Source organism: Tupaia chinensis, unplaced genomic scaffold (assembly GCF_000334495.1).
Source record: "Tupaia chinensis unplaced genomic scaffold, TupChi_1.0 Scaffold000550_1, whole genome shotgun sequence".
Lineage (NCBI taxonomy): Eukaryota > Metazoa > Chordata > Mammalia > Scandentia > Tupaiidae > Tupaia > Tupaia belangeri.
The window spans coordinates 624,817-637,865 of record NW_006160062.1 but is presented as its reverse complement, the minus strand read 5'-3'; the positions used below and the strand labels follow the sequence as shown (position 1 = coordinate 637,865).

Sequence of the window (13,049 nt, the reverse complement as noted above, 5' to 3'; positions counted from 1 at the left end):
CTACAGCGCACGTACTTTCTCCATTATAGGGATTCTTAATCTAAGATCCAGGGACTCCATGAAATGGAACAATATGTCCAAAACTACATTATTCAGGGGAATGTCTTTGGCCTTGGACAGCTTCTCAAAGGCACATGTAACCTAAATAAGGTTAACACAATCCACTTTTAAATCCAGAAACACACACACACACACACACATGCACACACACACGCACACACACACACAAAACAAAAACAAAAACAAAAACAAAACAATCAAAGCCAAAGGAGACCCTATAGTTAAGATTCAGGAATTAGTAAGACTGCCTATCTTATACGACCTTCATGACGACCACTTGACTGCTAACAACAGAACCAAGACTATTTATTTATCTAATAGGAAAAGTAGAAGTTTCTATTACTTACCATCGTAGCCTCCTAACACAAGCCATGGGAACACTGGCCCACCAAACGTACCCAGACAAGGATCATGGAGCAAACTTGTATCATTCAGAGAGGCAGGAGCCCTGACAAAAAGCATAGAAAGCATCTCCCAGTTAGAACAAGACTAAAGACAGCACAGAAACCTAAATATTTATATACCAAACATTTAATGAGGCTGAGTATATTCTAAGCACAATGTGGGCCCTGAGGATCTGCAGATGAATAATACAGTTCAGCACTTGCCTTTGGGAACTCAGAAGCACTGGGTAAGAGGCATGCAAACATAGCCCAATGCACCCAACAGAACACATACACGGTGCTGTGCAGACACAGAGGGAACAAACAGACCAGCGGGAAACTGTTGCCAAAAGGAAGAGACCTATATACAACAGAAGGGGGAATTCACCAGGAGGGGAGGAAAAGAGGGTGCTCCATATAATTAATATTGTAAGACAGGGAAGGGAGGGTGGGGAGAGAATGCCTGAGGGGATGAGAGCAAGAGGATGGCAGTTGGGGGACTGACACAAAGTCCTGTCCTAGAGCCTGAAGTGCTCATGAAGGGGGTGTTCCTAAGGGAGAAGGCAAGGCTGGAAGAGATGAGAAACAGTGAAAAAAAGGATTCAGTGTCACGTTAAGTCATCTGGATTTTTATCCTGTAGGCACTAGGGAACAGTCAGTGATTGCTGGGAAAAGGAATGTCACAAGCTGTTCTGCAAATAACCAGGAGGCCAAGTAGAAGGTCTGGAAGAGAGAAAGAAACAGGAAGCAGAAAGACTAGTCAGTCAAGTTTGTGTTATAGCCCTAGGAGGAGGAAACCACAGTGCACTGGAGAATAGGTGGTCGAAGGAAAGAGAAGCAGCACTTCAGGATGGGCCATCCACCAATCACAACTCAGCTGGGCACTTAGAAGGTTCTCCCACATGATCTGCCCCTCATGGCAGTAGGCCTCGGAGGTCAGGTGATCTGCCACAAGCACAGAATCTCTTCATCCCACAGCCTAATGTAGCCTTGACATCATGGATCTGAGATTCCACCCAGAGGTTAAAACCCACAAGAATTATAAGAGAAAGGTGAGAATGAGGAAGGGTTCAGGAACACTGTATGATGTTCAAGTAACTGGTGGTGTCATAGCCATGAAATATCTAGGGGGAAAGCAGCAGGTCTACGCTTGGTTCTGGCAGGCTGAGCCTGTAAGACTTCCAGGTGAAAATATCCAGGAAAGCTGGAGATGAGGAAAGAAGTGAGAGCTAAAGAGGGTCAAAGAGGATATGTACAATGGAATGAGAAACCAAATCCAAATCCCTGCACCCAAGAGAGCTGTTCATAGCAGGGATCTCACCCCACTGCAAACCACGCCCCTTCGGACAAGTGACAAGTCTCACATACTGCACCCCACAGATTTTTGACTTAAAAAAGATTATTTAATTCTTGTCAGAGGGTGCACAGGCTCACCAGACAGAGACAATGAGAAAGAGGAGAAAGCACCACCCCCTTGGCTGTGGTCATGCTGCAATCTCTTCTCCCCTTTTCCAGTCTGTCAGGATTTGGGGCACGCACACACCCAGCGTGTTTTTCAAGTTGCCATGGCCAGAATTCAGAGTTAGCCATGTTAGATTGTGCTTTCTTAACCTAAGCTACAGGTTTGGGGAGGGGAGCTTTTATTGACTTTGATTTTGTAAAATAATAGAAAGTAAGTTGTATTTTTCTCCAAATATAAAAAAAAATATTAAAATTTTTTTTTTCAAAGTATACATGGCTCCCTCATACCACTACCAAGAACAGTTTTAGGGTATACATTATTTTTTATGAGTGTGTTTTTAGAGGTGATTTCTTTGAAATAGACTCTTTGACCTAACTGCCTAAAGAGTAACATTCCAGTAAGACAGATAGAACTTGAGAGTCACCAACGTTCCCTAGAGCTAAAAGAGAAATCACTCAGCTCATAAGACACAGTCAGCTGAGCTCACTCAAAAGACAGGAATACTTCTCTGTTCCCATGATGAAAAGAGGCACTGTGGATGCTCAACCACCTGAATAGCTGTCCACAGGCCAGGTCCAGAGCACTTAGGGATGGCAGGTCTGTCAGCACTGTGTCACTCTTCCTAAAGATATCTTCACAGGGCAAATCTAAAGATATCCTCACCGGTCACCCAAGCACAGCATCCTCCCTTGGTGACTAATCCCAATTACACAGATGCACTTCCTAAGAGAAGCAGCTTCAGGGCCTTCCAATCCACTGACTTGTTGGAAAAGTCACTGATGTATTTTTTCTATGCAAAAATGTGTTATGACTTTTCTGACGACCCAATGTAAGTGCATGCCAATCCTGTCCTGGCTCCTTGACAGGGAGGCTACATATTAAAACAATTAGTTATCATGACATGAAGGATATATTTGAAAGATGAGAAACAAGCACAATAATCTATCTTTAAATATCTTGGGGAGAGTAGGGGGTTGTATGCGAGTGTTACTGATCCAGGCTTGATGTGTTAAAGGTTGAGTACCTGCTGTTACTGGATTATACACCATGAAAGCTCCCAGTTGGCATCTGCTGCTTGCTCCGCTTAACACTTTCCCGTGATAACCACAGGCTCCCTTTCCTTGGCCTCTGTGTAAGCCTCCATTCTGAAGCAGTACACCCGTCCCTTTGCCTGAACTTATTTTTCCCCTCATAGCTCTCATTTCTACCTGACATGACAATATGTATCATGTTGTTGGAAAAGTCATGATGCACTTTGCATAGAAAACCACAGAACAATGGGACCAGTAGTTGGCATAATGGCTATCTCGCTGGACTCCCATGTAGTCGACCGCGGTTCGAGTCCTGGACCCTGTGGCTTAAACTCACGCCAGGCATGTGTGTGTGCGTGTCCAAGTTCCCAAGAGAATGGAGAAGGGATTGCGGCGTGGCCATACCCCCTGGGGGAGATTTCTTGCTTTCTGTCTCTCTGTCTTACTGGTGCACACACACACCCTATAGCAAAAACCTCTTAAAAAAAAAAAAAAGGAGAAAACCACAGAAAAATACATTATGATTTTTCCGATGACTCAGTATTATTTTGTTCATTTTCTGCTTGCCTTTAGTAGGATGTAAGGTTTGCAGGGCAGGGTCTTGCTCTATGTGCTCACCACTGGACCTCTAGTGACTTGAACGGTGTCTAGCAATATAACAAGTGCTCAAATATTGGTGGGACGCAGAAGCGGTTTCTGCCACTTACCGTACACAGTACAGAAAGTGCGTGTGGTAATCGGCATACACAAAAAAGTCATCCCCTATCTTGTGGTCCAACATGGAGTGGCTGTTCTGGAAGTAATTTAATACACTCATAATGGTACAGTTCTTGTTATAGGGTGAGAGAGGGGCCAAGCAGATGTCTTGGAGTGTCACAGTCTCATTGTTATACGATGCAGTAATGTTTTCGATGGCTGTTTGCAAGTCAAGAACCTGAAAGAAGATTTAAAAAATAAGCAGACAGAAACACATCATATTTTTCTCAGATCTTGACTAGGGAGTCAAAAAGAGTATTTGGGGAACCAGCAGTTAGCGTAATGGCTATGTCGCTGGATTCCCATGTGGTCGACCGTGGTTCGCCTCCTGGACCCAGTGGCTTAAAACTCACGCCGGGCACGTGTGCGTGCGTGCCCAAGATCCCAAGAGGAGAATGGAGGAGAAGGGATTGCAGCGTGACCATCCCCTCAGGGGGGTGATTTCTCACTTTCTGTCTCTATGTCTCTGTCTGTCTGGCGAGAGCACACGCCCTATAGCAAAAAACTCTCCAAAAAAAAAAAAAGATAAGAGTATTTGGTAAGGAGCCCTAAGGAGTCAAAAGATAAAGAGTATTTGGGTAAATAAATACTTCCTCATATGGAGGAGAGGATTAAGGTATATTATGATAAAATATCTGATGAAGCCAAAGGCTCACTCTTGCAGCGAATTGACTGGAGGCCCTGGTTAGACGCATTCAGAGAGTTGAGGAAGGGACACCATGACCAGAATCTCAGTGTAGGACACATAACCATCTCCCCCTATCCTGAACCCCTTTCCCATCAATGACCAAGGAGGCCCCAGAGAGGAGACTGGAGCAAGATGCCTGGGTTTCTGACACTCCTCTTCACCAACAAGACATCCCTACTGTCTCGTTCCATACTACAGCCATTTGTGCACATTCCCGTATTTCCTAATAGAGTACGCTCCTGGAGGTAAATGACTAACTATGCTGTACACTTCCAACAAGCTGGGAAAAACTAACCATTATCAGGTGAAGAAAAGTTGCTATTAAAGTCTTGGGACTATTGTGATGTTTTTCAAGACTTCAGACATTTGGTAGACAAGGGCAACGCTGTGCAAGCATTCATTAGAATGGAAGTGGACATAGCTAATTCTTATGTACAGTTCTCTAGGGCGAGTTTGAAAGGAGAGAGCAGGAAAATTTAAACACACTTTATAAGAGAAAAAGGATAGATCTTGTCCCAAAAGCATATCGCACCAAATGCGGGCTGGGAGCCCACCTTTAGGTGGTAAGTTCATTCCCGCAAGCTGGTTCAGTAATGCCATAGTGCGGGCGCCACCACGTCTGCTAGGTCAGTAATCATCTCAGCAGCTGCTTCCTTAGCCCCTAAAACAGCATAAAAGGCTGTATTCCTTTAGGTCCCTACTTTAGTTACCAAGGAAAAAATCCACACATTCCCAAGATGTAGTCCTCATAAGTACATTCTGCTTCCACAGAGAAATGTGACTTAAGACTTTCTCTGTTTTTCTCAGTTTCAAGAAAAAGGTAAGACCTATAGTCTGAAGTAGGCAACAGTATATTTTTCATTATCTCAACACCTATCACTCACTTTCTTGAAAAATGTTAAAGCATCTTTTCTTTTTAAACTGCAATTCTTTTTATTAACAGCAATTTCCCCCTGAAATTATTCATTTATTGAGAGAGACAGAAAGAGGCGGGCAGGCACTCCCAAAAGGGCCTTCACACCACCCTTCACCCCTAGCCTCACTCAGACCAGATCATGAGCACAGGCACACATATCAGTGTGTACAGGAAGTCGTACGATGTGAAGTGGGGACCTTCTCACATGGGCCCAGCACTGTAACTGCTGCACCACTGTTTGGTCTCCATCGCTGCTTTTACACTTTAAGGCTGCCATGTGTACCACTACATTCAGCCCTAAATCAAGTAGAAGTGTGAAAGCCAGCAAACCATCAGTCCTCCAGATTTCTTTCTTTCCTTTTTTCTCCCCTATTGCTAAAGGGCATGTGTGCCTGAGAGAGAGGAGACAAAGAGAGAGAAACCCTAAGCAGGGCATGGCTATACCACAATCCTCCCTCCTCCATCTCTCCAACCTATCAGGATCCTGGGTACACATGCACATGCACCTAGTACATTTTTCAAGTGCTAGGGCCAGCATCTGGACCATGGTTAGCCATGTGGGATCCAACTTTCTCTACACAACACTTAAATCACTGTGCTACGGGACCAGCCTAGACAGATTCGTTTCTATGAACAGTAGATTACCTGGTGCAAAATCTCAAGGTCAAGTGGAGGTCCAAAGGGCACATCAGCTCCTGAGGGGTAGGGCTTGTAAGTGTGTCTGTCGGTGTGGGGAGCCTGAATGATGAGCTGCTCCGTCCGGAAGAAAGGCCCAAAGTGTGCATCAAAGTACTCTTTCTCTAGGCGAGCCTGGCTGTTGGGGGCTGACCAGAGATCAACTGGATTGGTTGTAACCCGGACAAACACCAGGCCTGAAGAACACGCAGCAATGAAGACCAGCGAGAAGAAAATGATACTGCCAGGGTTTCGGACGCAGAAAGATCCCCACTGTGTGAACAGTCGCTTCAAACAGCCCTCAAATGCTGCGCCAAGTGGATCGCAGCAGGATGCCTCCCCTGGAAGAGTGGGAGAGGAAGGGAGGGTGGAGGTTAAGAGCCAAGCCATTCCTGAAAGTCGGAACAGGGAAAGCATTAGGTACACCTGCACGTGGCAGGAATGGAGTCCACCTGGAGATACACCAGTTTCCCACCCACCCACCCCCAGCTATACACCTACCCTGCAAAGTCATCCTTCTAGGCTGCCACAGTGAACACTATCTGCTCCCCACACACATGCACCACAGAGGGAAGACACTCATACAGAAGCCTCTGAAAAGTGAGGTTCTCTGACAGCTCTGTTGGAGTAGTTCTCCTTGACCCTGCTCTGCGACTTGTGCTCTCAGTCTGAAATGTTGGTGCCTTCACAGCTCCTAAGCTGGTCTGTAATTACTTTGCAGCTATTATTACTTGTTTCTGATCTGCCACCCTGCCTAGACAGTAGTGCCACATAAGCAAGGTCTTTGTATTTTTTTTTTTTAAGACAAGGTCTTGGCATGTCAGGAACATCCTGTCTTAGCCTCTCTAATTACTGGGATTACAGGTGCATGTTGCTGTGCCCAGCCTTTGGGATGGAATCAAACTCAGGCATCCCATATGATCCCAGCCAGCGGAGCACAGCATCTCAGCAGGGTGCCACTGCAGCAGGCCCACATCTGTCTTGATCACAGCCATACCCTTGACACTAGCACAGTGCCTCACCCAGAGCAGACAAACAGTTTGTTAAGGAAGGGAATCCTCTCATGCCACCACAAGTCCTTTTACTTATGTACAAATATGCCTACCTTTGTCACTGGCATTAACAGAATAAGCTATATTGCTATCAATTGGCGTATACTCAGAGACAAAATAGCGTTTTCTGAAAAACAAAAGCATAAAAGTAGTATTAGTGGATCATCCCAATGTAGGTGTTACTTTAACACTCCGGTCAGCCCATTAAGTGCTTGTATCTCACCCTGTTTTCTTCCTCCCTACTTGCTGCCTACTTTCCCTTAAGTTCCTCTGCTCCAGGCCCCTTTGCTCACTAGTCTCAAGAGAAAATTTATATAAATGTTACACAAATTAATAAGGAAGAATTTTATCTTGTAGCCTTCATTGTATTTAAAACATTTATATTTAAAAACACACTTTTCCAGACTAGCTGCAAGCTATCTAGTGTTCCGATCTTGGTTTCTAAATAACATTCTCTAAGGAAAGGAAATAAGGTCCTTGGGTGGCTGAAGTCAGGGCTGGAGCAGGAAAAATATAAGATGAGCCTGGAGCATCTTGTGATACCAGAGAAGAAGGCCAGGCTTCAGAAAGGCAAACATCGAAAGGACATAGGAGCCAAGCGTAAAGCATCCACAGTGGCCATAATTGGAAAAATCTGAGTGATAAAATTAATGGCAGGATTAAATACAGCCTACAGAGTAAAAAGCCCATGATGTAAATAACTGAATAAGTAAGTGAGGGAGAAGGGACAGTTCTCTGAACGGAAATACAATTAATAAATATAAAAGAAATGAGGAAAATACAGAATTACCATTAGGCAAACACCACAGTAATTAACTATTGCTGATAATCTCCAGTAATAATGCTAAAACAATGGGTTAGGGGCCGGCAGGTGGTGTGGTGGTTAGAGGAGCTGGACTCCCACATGGCTGACAACAGTTCAAGTCCTGGACTGGGTGGCTTGCTATCTCACTCACTCACTCCCTCTTTCTCTCACTCTCTCTCTGGTCAAACTGAAAAATAATGATAATAAATAAATAAACTCTTAAAAAAAAAAAAAAGAAAACCAATGGATTAACTGTTTGAAGAGAAATAAAGTATTAACAGTCTCAGACCACCTCTCCCAAGATATTTATCAATTATAAGAAAAGCAGTAATTTCACAGTGGAGAAATTCAGCAGATTTCACATCACCTTAATCAACTGATCAGGTTAATATCACCAGCCGAAGATGTGACATCAGGTAACCCTGACATGAGGCTCTGAAAAAGACACATCACTTCTGTGATGTCCTTGCCAAAAATACATAGCCTCAATCTAATTTGGGGAAAATATCAGATAAAGCCAAATCAAGGGACATGATACAAAATAATTGACTAGGACTCTCATTCTGAGTGACAAGGCCACAAAATGAAGAGACAGCCTGAGGAACTGTCTACTACAGATTGGCGACTACTAAAACACAGAGAATGAATGAAATATGAAACAGAAAAGGGGTGTGAGAAGAAAACTGGTGAAATCTGAATAAAGTCTGTGTTTAGGTAATAACAGTATACCAATGTTATTTTCATGATTTTGATCATCACACTGTGGTTCTAACACTAGGGAAAGCTGGGTCGAATAATACATACAAACTCATTCTGCAACTTTTTGGTAAGTCTGAAATTATTTCAAAAGAAGTTAAAAAAAGGTACTGTTCTACATCAAGATCCACATCTCTCAAAGGATTGTAGCACTACATTTAATTAAACGAACCAGATTTGTCTCAGAGGCCTTTTTAAGAATGAGTAGCTAAGGCTCAGTGCTTTAATCACATGTTATTTTTAATAAAGCAATAAAGTTAACTCCCCATGTTTAAAAAAAAACAGGACTTAGTTTGCTAGCTGTAGGAACTAAGAGCTAAGGCTCAGTGCTTTAATCACATGTTATTTTTAATAAAGCAATAAAGTTAACTCCCCATGTTTAAATGTCTAGTTTGCTAGCTGTTGGAACTAAGCCATCTATGGAATGGTATTAATGCAGGTATTTGTTTCCTGTTCTAATTAACCAAGGTCTAAGAGGTCTAAGATGTGAAAGATGAAGGTGCCTTTTAGGGGCCAAAGGGTAACATAACACAACACTCTGAGAGGCACCCCACACGGGCAGATTCCTGGTTCCTGAAGCTCTCCCTGAGCACACCAGAACTTGCTGGCCCAGGATCCAGGGCATGCAGAAGGGGAGGGGTAGATCACTGCACTGAGACCCTGTTGAAGGTGCTGTCTCTCTCTCGCTCATGAAGAAACAAACTTTAAAAGTGCCTCTTGGGTAATTTTGTTCTTCGTGTCCTGGAGAACAAACAAAACTGCTTACCTGTAGCACCACACTGCAAAAAATGCTCCAAAAAACACAAGCAAAAATGCCATGTAGGTGATCCACATGACGACATACATGGCATCTAAACCGAAGATCCTCCAGGGAACAGGAGGGGGTGGGGGCTGGGGCTTGGGGCCGCACATGACAGAGCAGTCCTGGCAGCTGCATGGCCCTGTGACTTCATCCACAGACTCGCTGCAGGCTTTGGTGGCATTGTTCATTGGCTCCATCCCATGGACTGGAAGATCTGCAGGAAGGAACTGTGTTGAGTGAAGATCTCAATGAAAAATTTGAATAATTTTATATTAATAATTATATTTAAACCTAAAGATAAGCACACTGAAATGTGCAACACAACTGAACGAATAAAAAGAATGGGGGGTGGCATGGTAGTTGAGGTGATAAGATCCCACACGGCCAACAGCATGGTTTGAGTCCTGAACCCGGCAGCTTGAAAAACACATCAGGCAAGTGTGTGTGTGTGTACCCAAAATCCTGAGAGGAGATGGAGGAGGTGGGACGGCAGTGTGGCCATTCCTTCTGGAGGGGGTTCTTTTCACTTGCTCTCTCTCTGTCTCTCTCTGGTGAGTGCAAATGCCCTATAGCAAATTAAATAATAATAATGAATAAAAAGAATTGGGGATTTTTGTTTAGTTGAATTCTGTTTTTAAGTTACCTCAATAATTTTGTGTATACAGTTTTGTCACTGATATCCAAATATACCACATATTAAGTTAGACTTTTTCTTTTTTCTTTCTTTTTAAAATTTGCTAGAGGGTATATGTGTGTGCTGAGTGGGGAATAGGGGAGAGAGAGGGAGGCAGGGAGAGAGAGAGGGAGGTAAGGAGAGAGGAAAGGAGGGAGAGGGAGGGAGAGAAGGAAAGAGAGAGAAAGCACTCACCAAGGGGTATGGTCACTCTGCAATCCTTCCTCCTCCATTTTCTCTTTCAGGATTTTGGCCATGCACACACATGTGCCCTGCATGTTTTTCAAGCTATCGGGTCCAGGATTTGAACAGCATGGTGGGCCACTTTAACCAGCATGCCACTGGCTGGTCCTCAAGGTAACCTTTCAATTGTGTCTTAGCTCCATTCTGAGGATTTAAGCTAAAACTATAACAGAACTCCATAGTTTTTGTAACATTTCTGAGTTTTTTTTTTTTTTTTTCTTTTTAAAAATCCAGTCTGTTCTTTCAATTACGTAGCAATACCTATAGGTAATTCTTTATCCTCTTCCATTTCTGCCCTCTTAAGTTACCTAGGGCAGGATAAATGCTCTAGTTACCACTCTCAATGGAGATAAACTTTAGGAACTAGTTATCTGGATATTTATCTTATTGCAAATTATGATTCTTAGGCCTTAAAAAATTGCAAATACAGCAAACTTGGGGAGTCTTCATACCTACCTGAAAAAATGGGAGTGATGGTAAATGGTGCCTGTCCATTGTCCTTACTGAACATGTACTCAATCCAGTTGGTGGCGTTGCAGGCATCAGCATCCTTCCCACACAGGAATCCCAGGGCCTTGTCATTACTTGAAGGGGCTTCCACATCACGGCAGGCATTGTACATTGCTAGAAGGGGAATTCCAAGGAAAAAAGATAGAGACACAAAGATGCTTAAATTCTCCAGGCAAGATCTTACAAAGAGCCTTCGAATGGAAACATGGAACTCTGTAAGGCACGAAAACCCCATGAGGAAGCTGGCTGGCATACAGGACAGTGAATATTAGGGTCAGAAAGAGAGTTAACCCTTTAAACTAGCTGATCACCCTGGAAACAATGTGACAGACAGGATTCCAACCAACCTAAAAGTAAAACAATAGAAAGGAAAGGGGAAGGCTTTTGTACCACATGTCATTCTCCCAATAACATACAGAAGTTGCATCCTCACTATACAGAGGGGCATAGTAAGGTACAGAAAGTAAAAGCTAAGAACCTTAGTGTTTTTCGTTTTTGTTTTTTTTGCTATGGGGCGTGCATGCTCGCCAGAAAGACAGAGAGACAGAAAGCGAGAAATCACCACCCCCCCGGGGGGCGGGGATGACCATGCTGCAATCCCTTCAGTCTCCTCTTGGGATCTTGGGCATGCACGCACATGCGCCCAGCATGAGTTTAAGCTACCAGGTCCAGGACTCGGACCGCGGTCGACTACGTGGGAGTCCAGTGACAGCCATTACCCCAACTGCTAGTTCTCCTTAGTGCCTCTTTAGTCAACAATGTTGGTTCCAGAAAACCTCTGCAGCAGGAGGCTATTCAGCTGGAGAATTATGGAACTCGCAGGCTAAATTGGTTTGAGAGCAGAAGTCACATAAATGACCCCAATACGGATTGACCATCCCTTATCTGAAATGCTCGGGATCAAGTGTTTTGGATTTTGAAACACTGGCATATACATAATATCTTGGGGATGAGAATCATATTTAAACACAATCATGTATATACCTTATATGAAAGCCTGAAGAGAATTTTATTTAATTTTATTATATTGTAGCATTTTGTTTGTGACCTATCACATGGAGTCAGGTATAGATTTTTCCACTTATTTCATGTGGGGACTCAAAAGGTTTTGGATTTTGGAGCAATTCAGATGATCGGATTAGGAATGCTCAACCTGTACTATTCTCTTTTGGGTTTTAGTTTAGTACCATAAACATAGAATACCACACAGTATAACAGCAATGACATTTTGCACATACAAATGTAGTAGAAATAGTACAGTATGGTTTATTTTAATTTACCAATCCCTGATTGCTAGAACATTCCCAGAAACTTCTTCCTCCTAAACGTAAGAAACACATTAATTTTGTTTTGCCCTCACAGTCTGTCCACATTTTTGATAAACATGTTAGGGACAGTGATAGTTACCTCCCTCAGAACTGTGAATGTATTATTCCATGCCTCTGGCCTCTAACATGGCTGGTAAGAAAACTTCCAATTGCTACTCTTTTGAAGTGATTCGTGTCATTTCTGTACTTTCTTTTAAAATATTTATCTCTGGAGTTCTAAAGTTTTTCTAAGTTACAGTTAAGATGACCGTTTTTATTTAAAAAAGCTTAATTAAGGTATAATTCACATCACACAACTCACTCACACAACTTAATGGATTTTAGCATACTCATAAATATGTGCTACCATCTTCATAGTCCATTTTCAAAATTTTCATCAAAAAGAAATCCCACACTCTTGAGCTCTCCTGTCTCCTCACTAATCAGTCTGTGTAGCTCTGCATATTTAAACATTTCCTATCAATGGAATCATATAACATAGTTTTTTGTGACTGACTTCTTTCACTTAGCATGTTTTCAAGGTTCTTGCAGGTTGTGACACGTATCAGTACCCTATTTCTTTTTTTTTTTTTTATTATTATTATAAATTTTTTTTTCTTTTCTCATCACAACACACATATGAATTTTCCATCCAAAATACACTGTGCATTGGCTCAATCAAGCACATCAACATATATGTTCTCAGCAAATGATTTCCCAATTTTTGTGTCCTGCATACCTTGCCTTTTGTTTTGCCATCCTAGGTTCCCCATCCCCACCCTCTGCCATGTCCCATCTTCCTCCTCCATTGTCCCTGACATTCATGATTGCCCTCAATGGCTTCCCCCCCCCCCCATTCAATTGTTCTACCAATGAACTCAATTTGTCTAAATATATCCACTAGCTAGCACAGCTGACATATCCTTACAC

The 13,049-nt window shown here is 42.9% G+C and overlaps 1 protein-coding gene across 1 annotated transcript in view; it reads right to left on the bottom strand.

Annotated features, from left to right (window-relative positions):
- Positions 1-13,049, bottom strand: part of NPC1 (NPC intracellular cholesterol transporter 1) — a gene marked incomplete in the record, with an annotated part of 79,853 nt that overhangs the window by 42,695 nt on the left and 24,109 nt on the right. Inside the window, 6 exon segments of the mRNA XM_027775361.1 lie at positions 408-508; positions 3,644-3,870; positions 5,942-6,312; positions 7,077-7,150; positions 9,351-9,600; positions 10,759-10,926. Of these exon segments, the coding sequence (XP_027631162.1) occupies positions 408-508; positions 3,644-3,870; positions 5,942-6,312; positions 7,077-7,150; positions 9,351-9,600; positions 10,759-10,926 (1,191 nt within the window).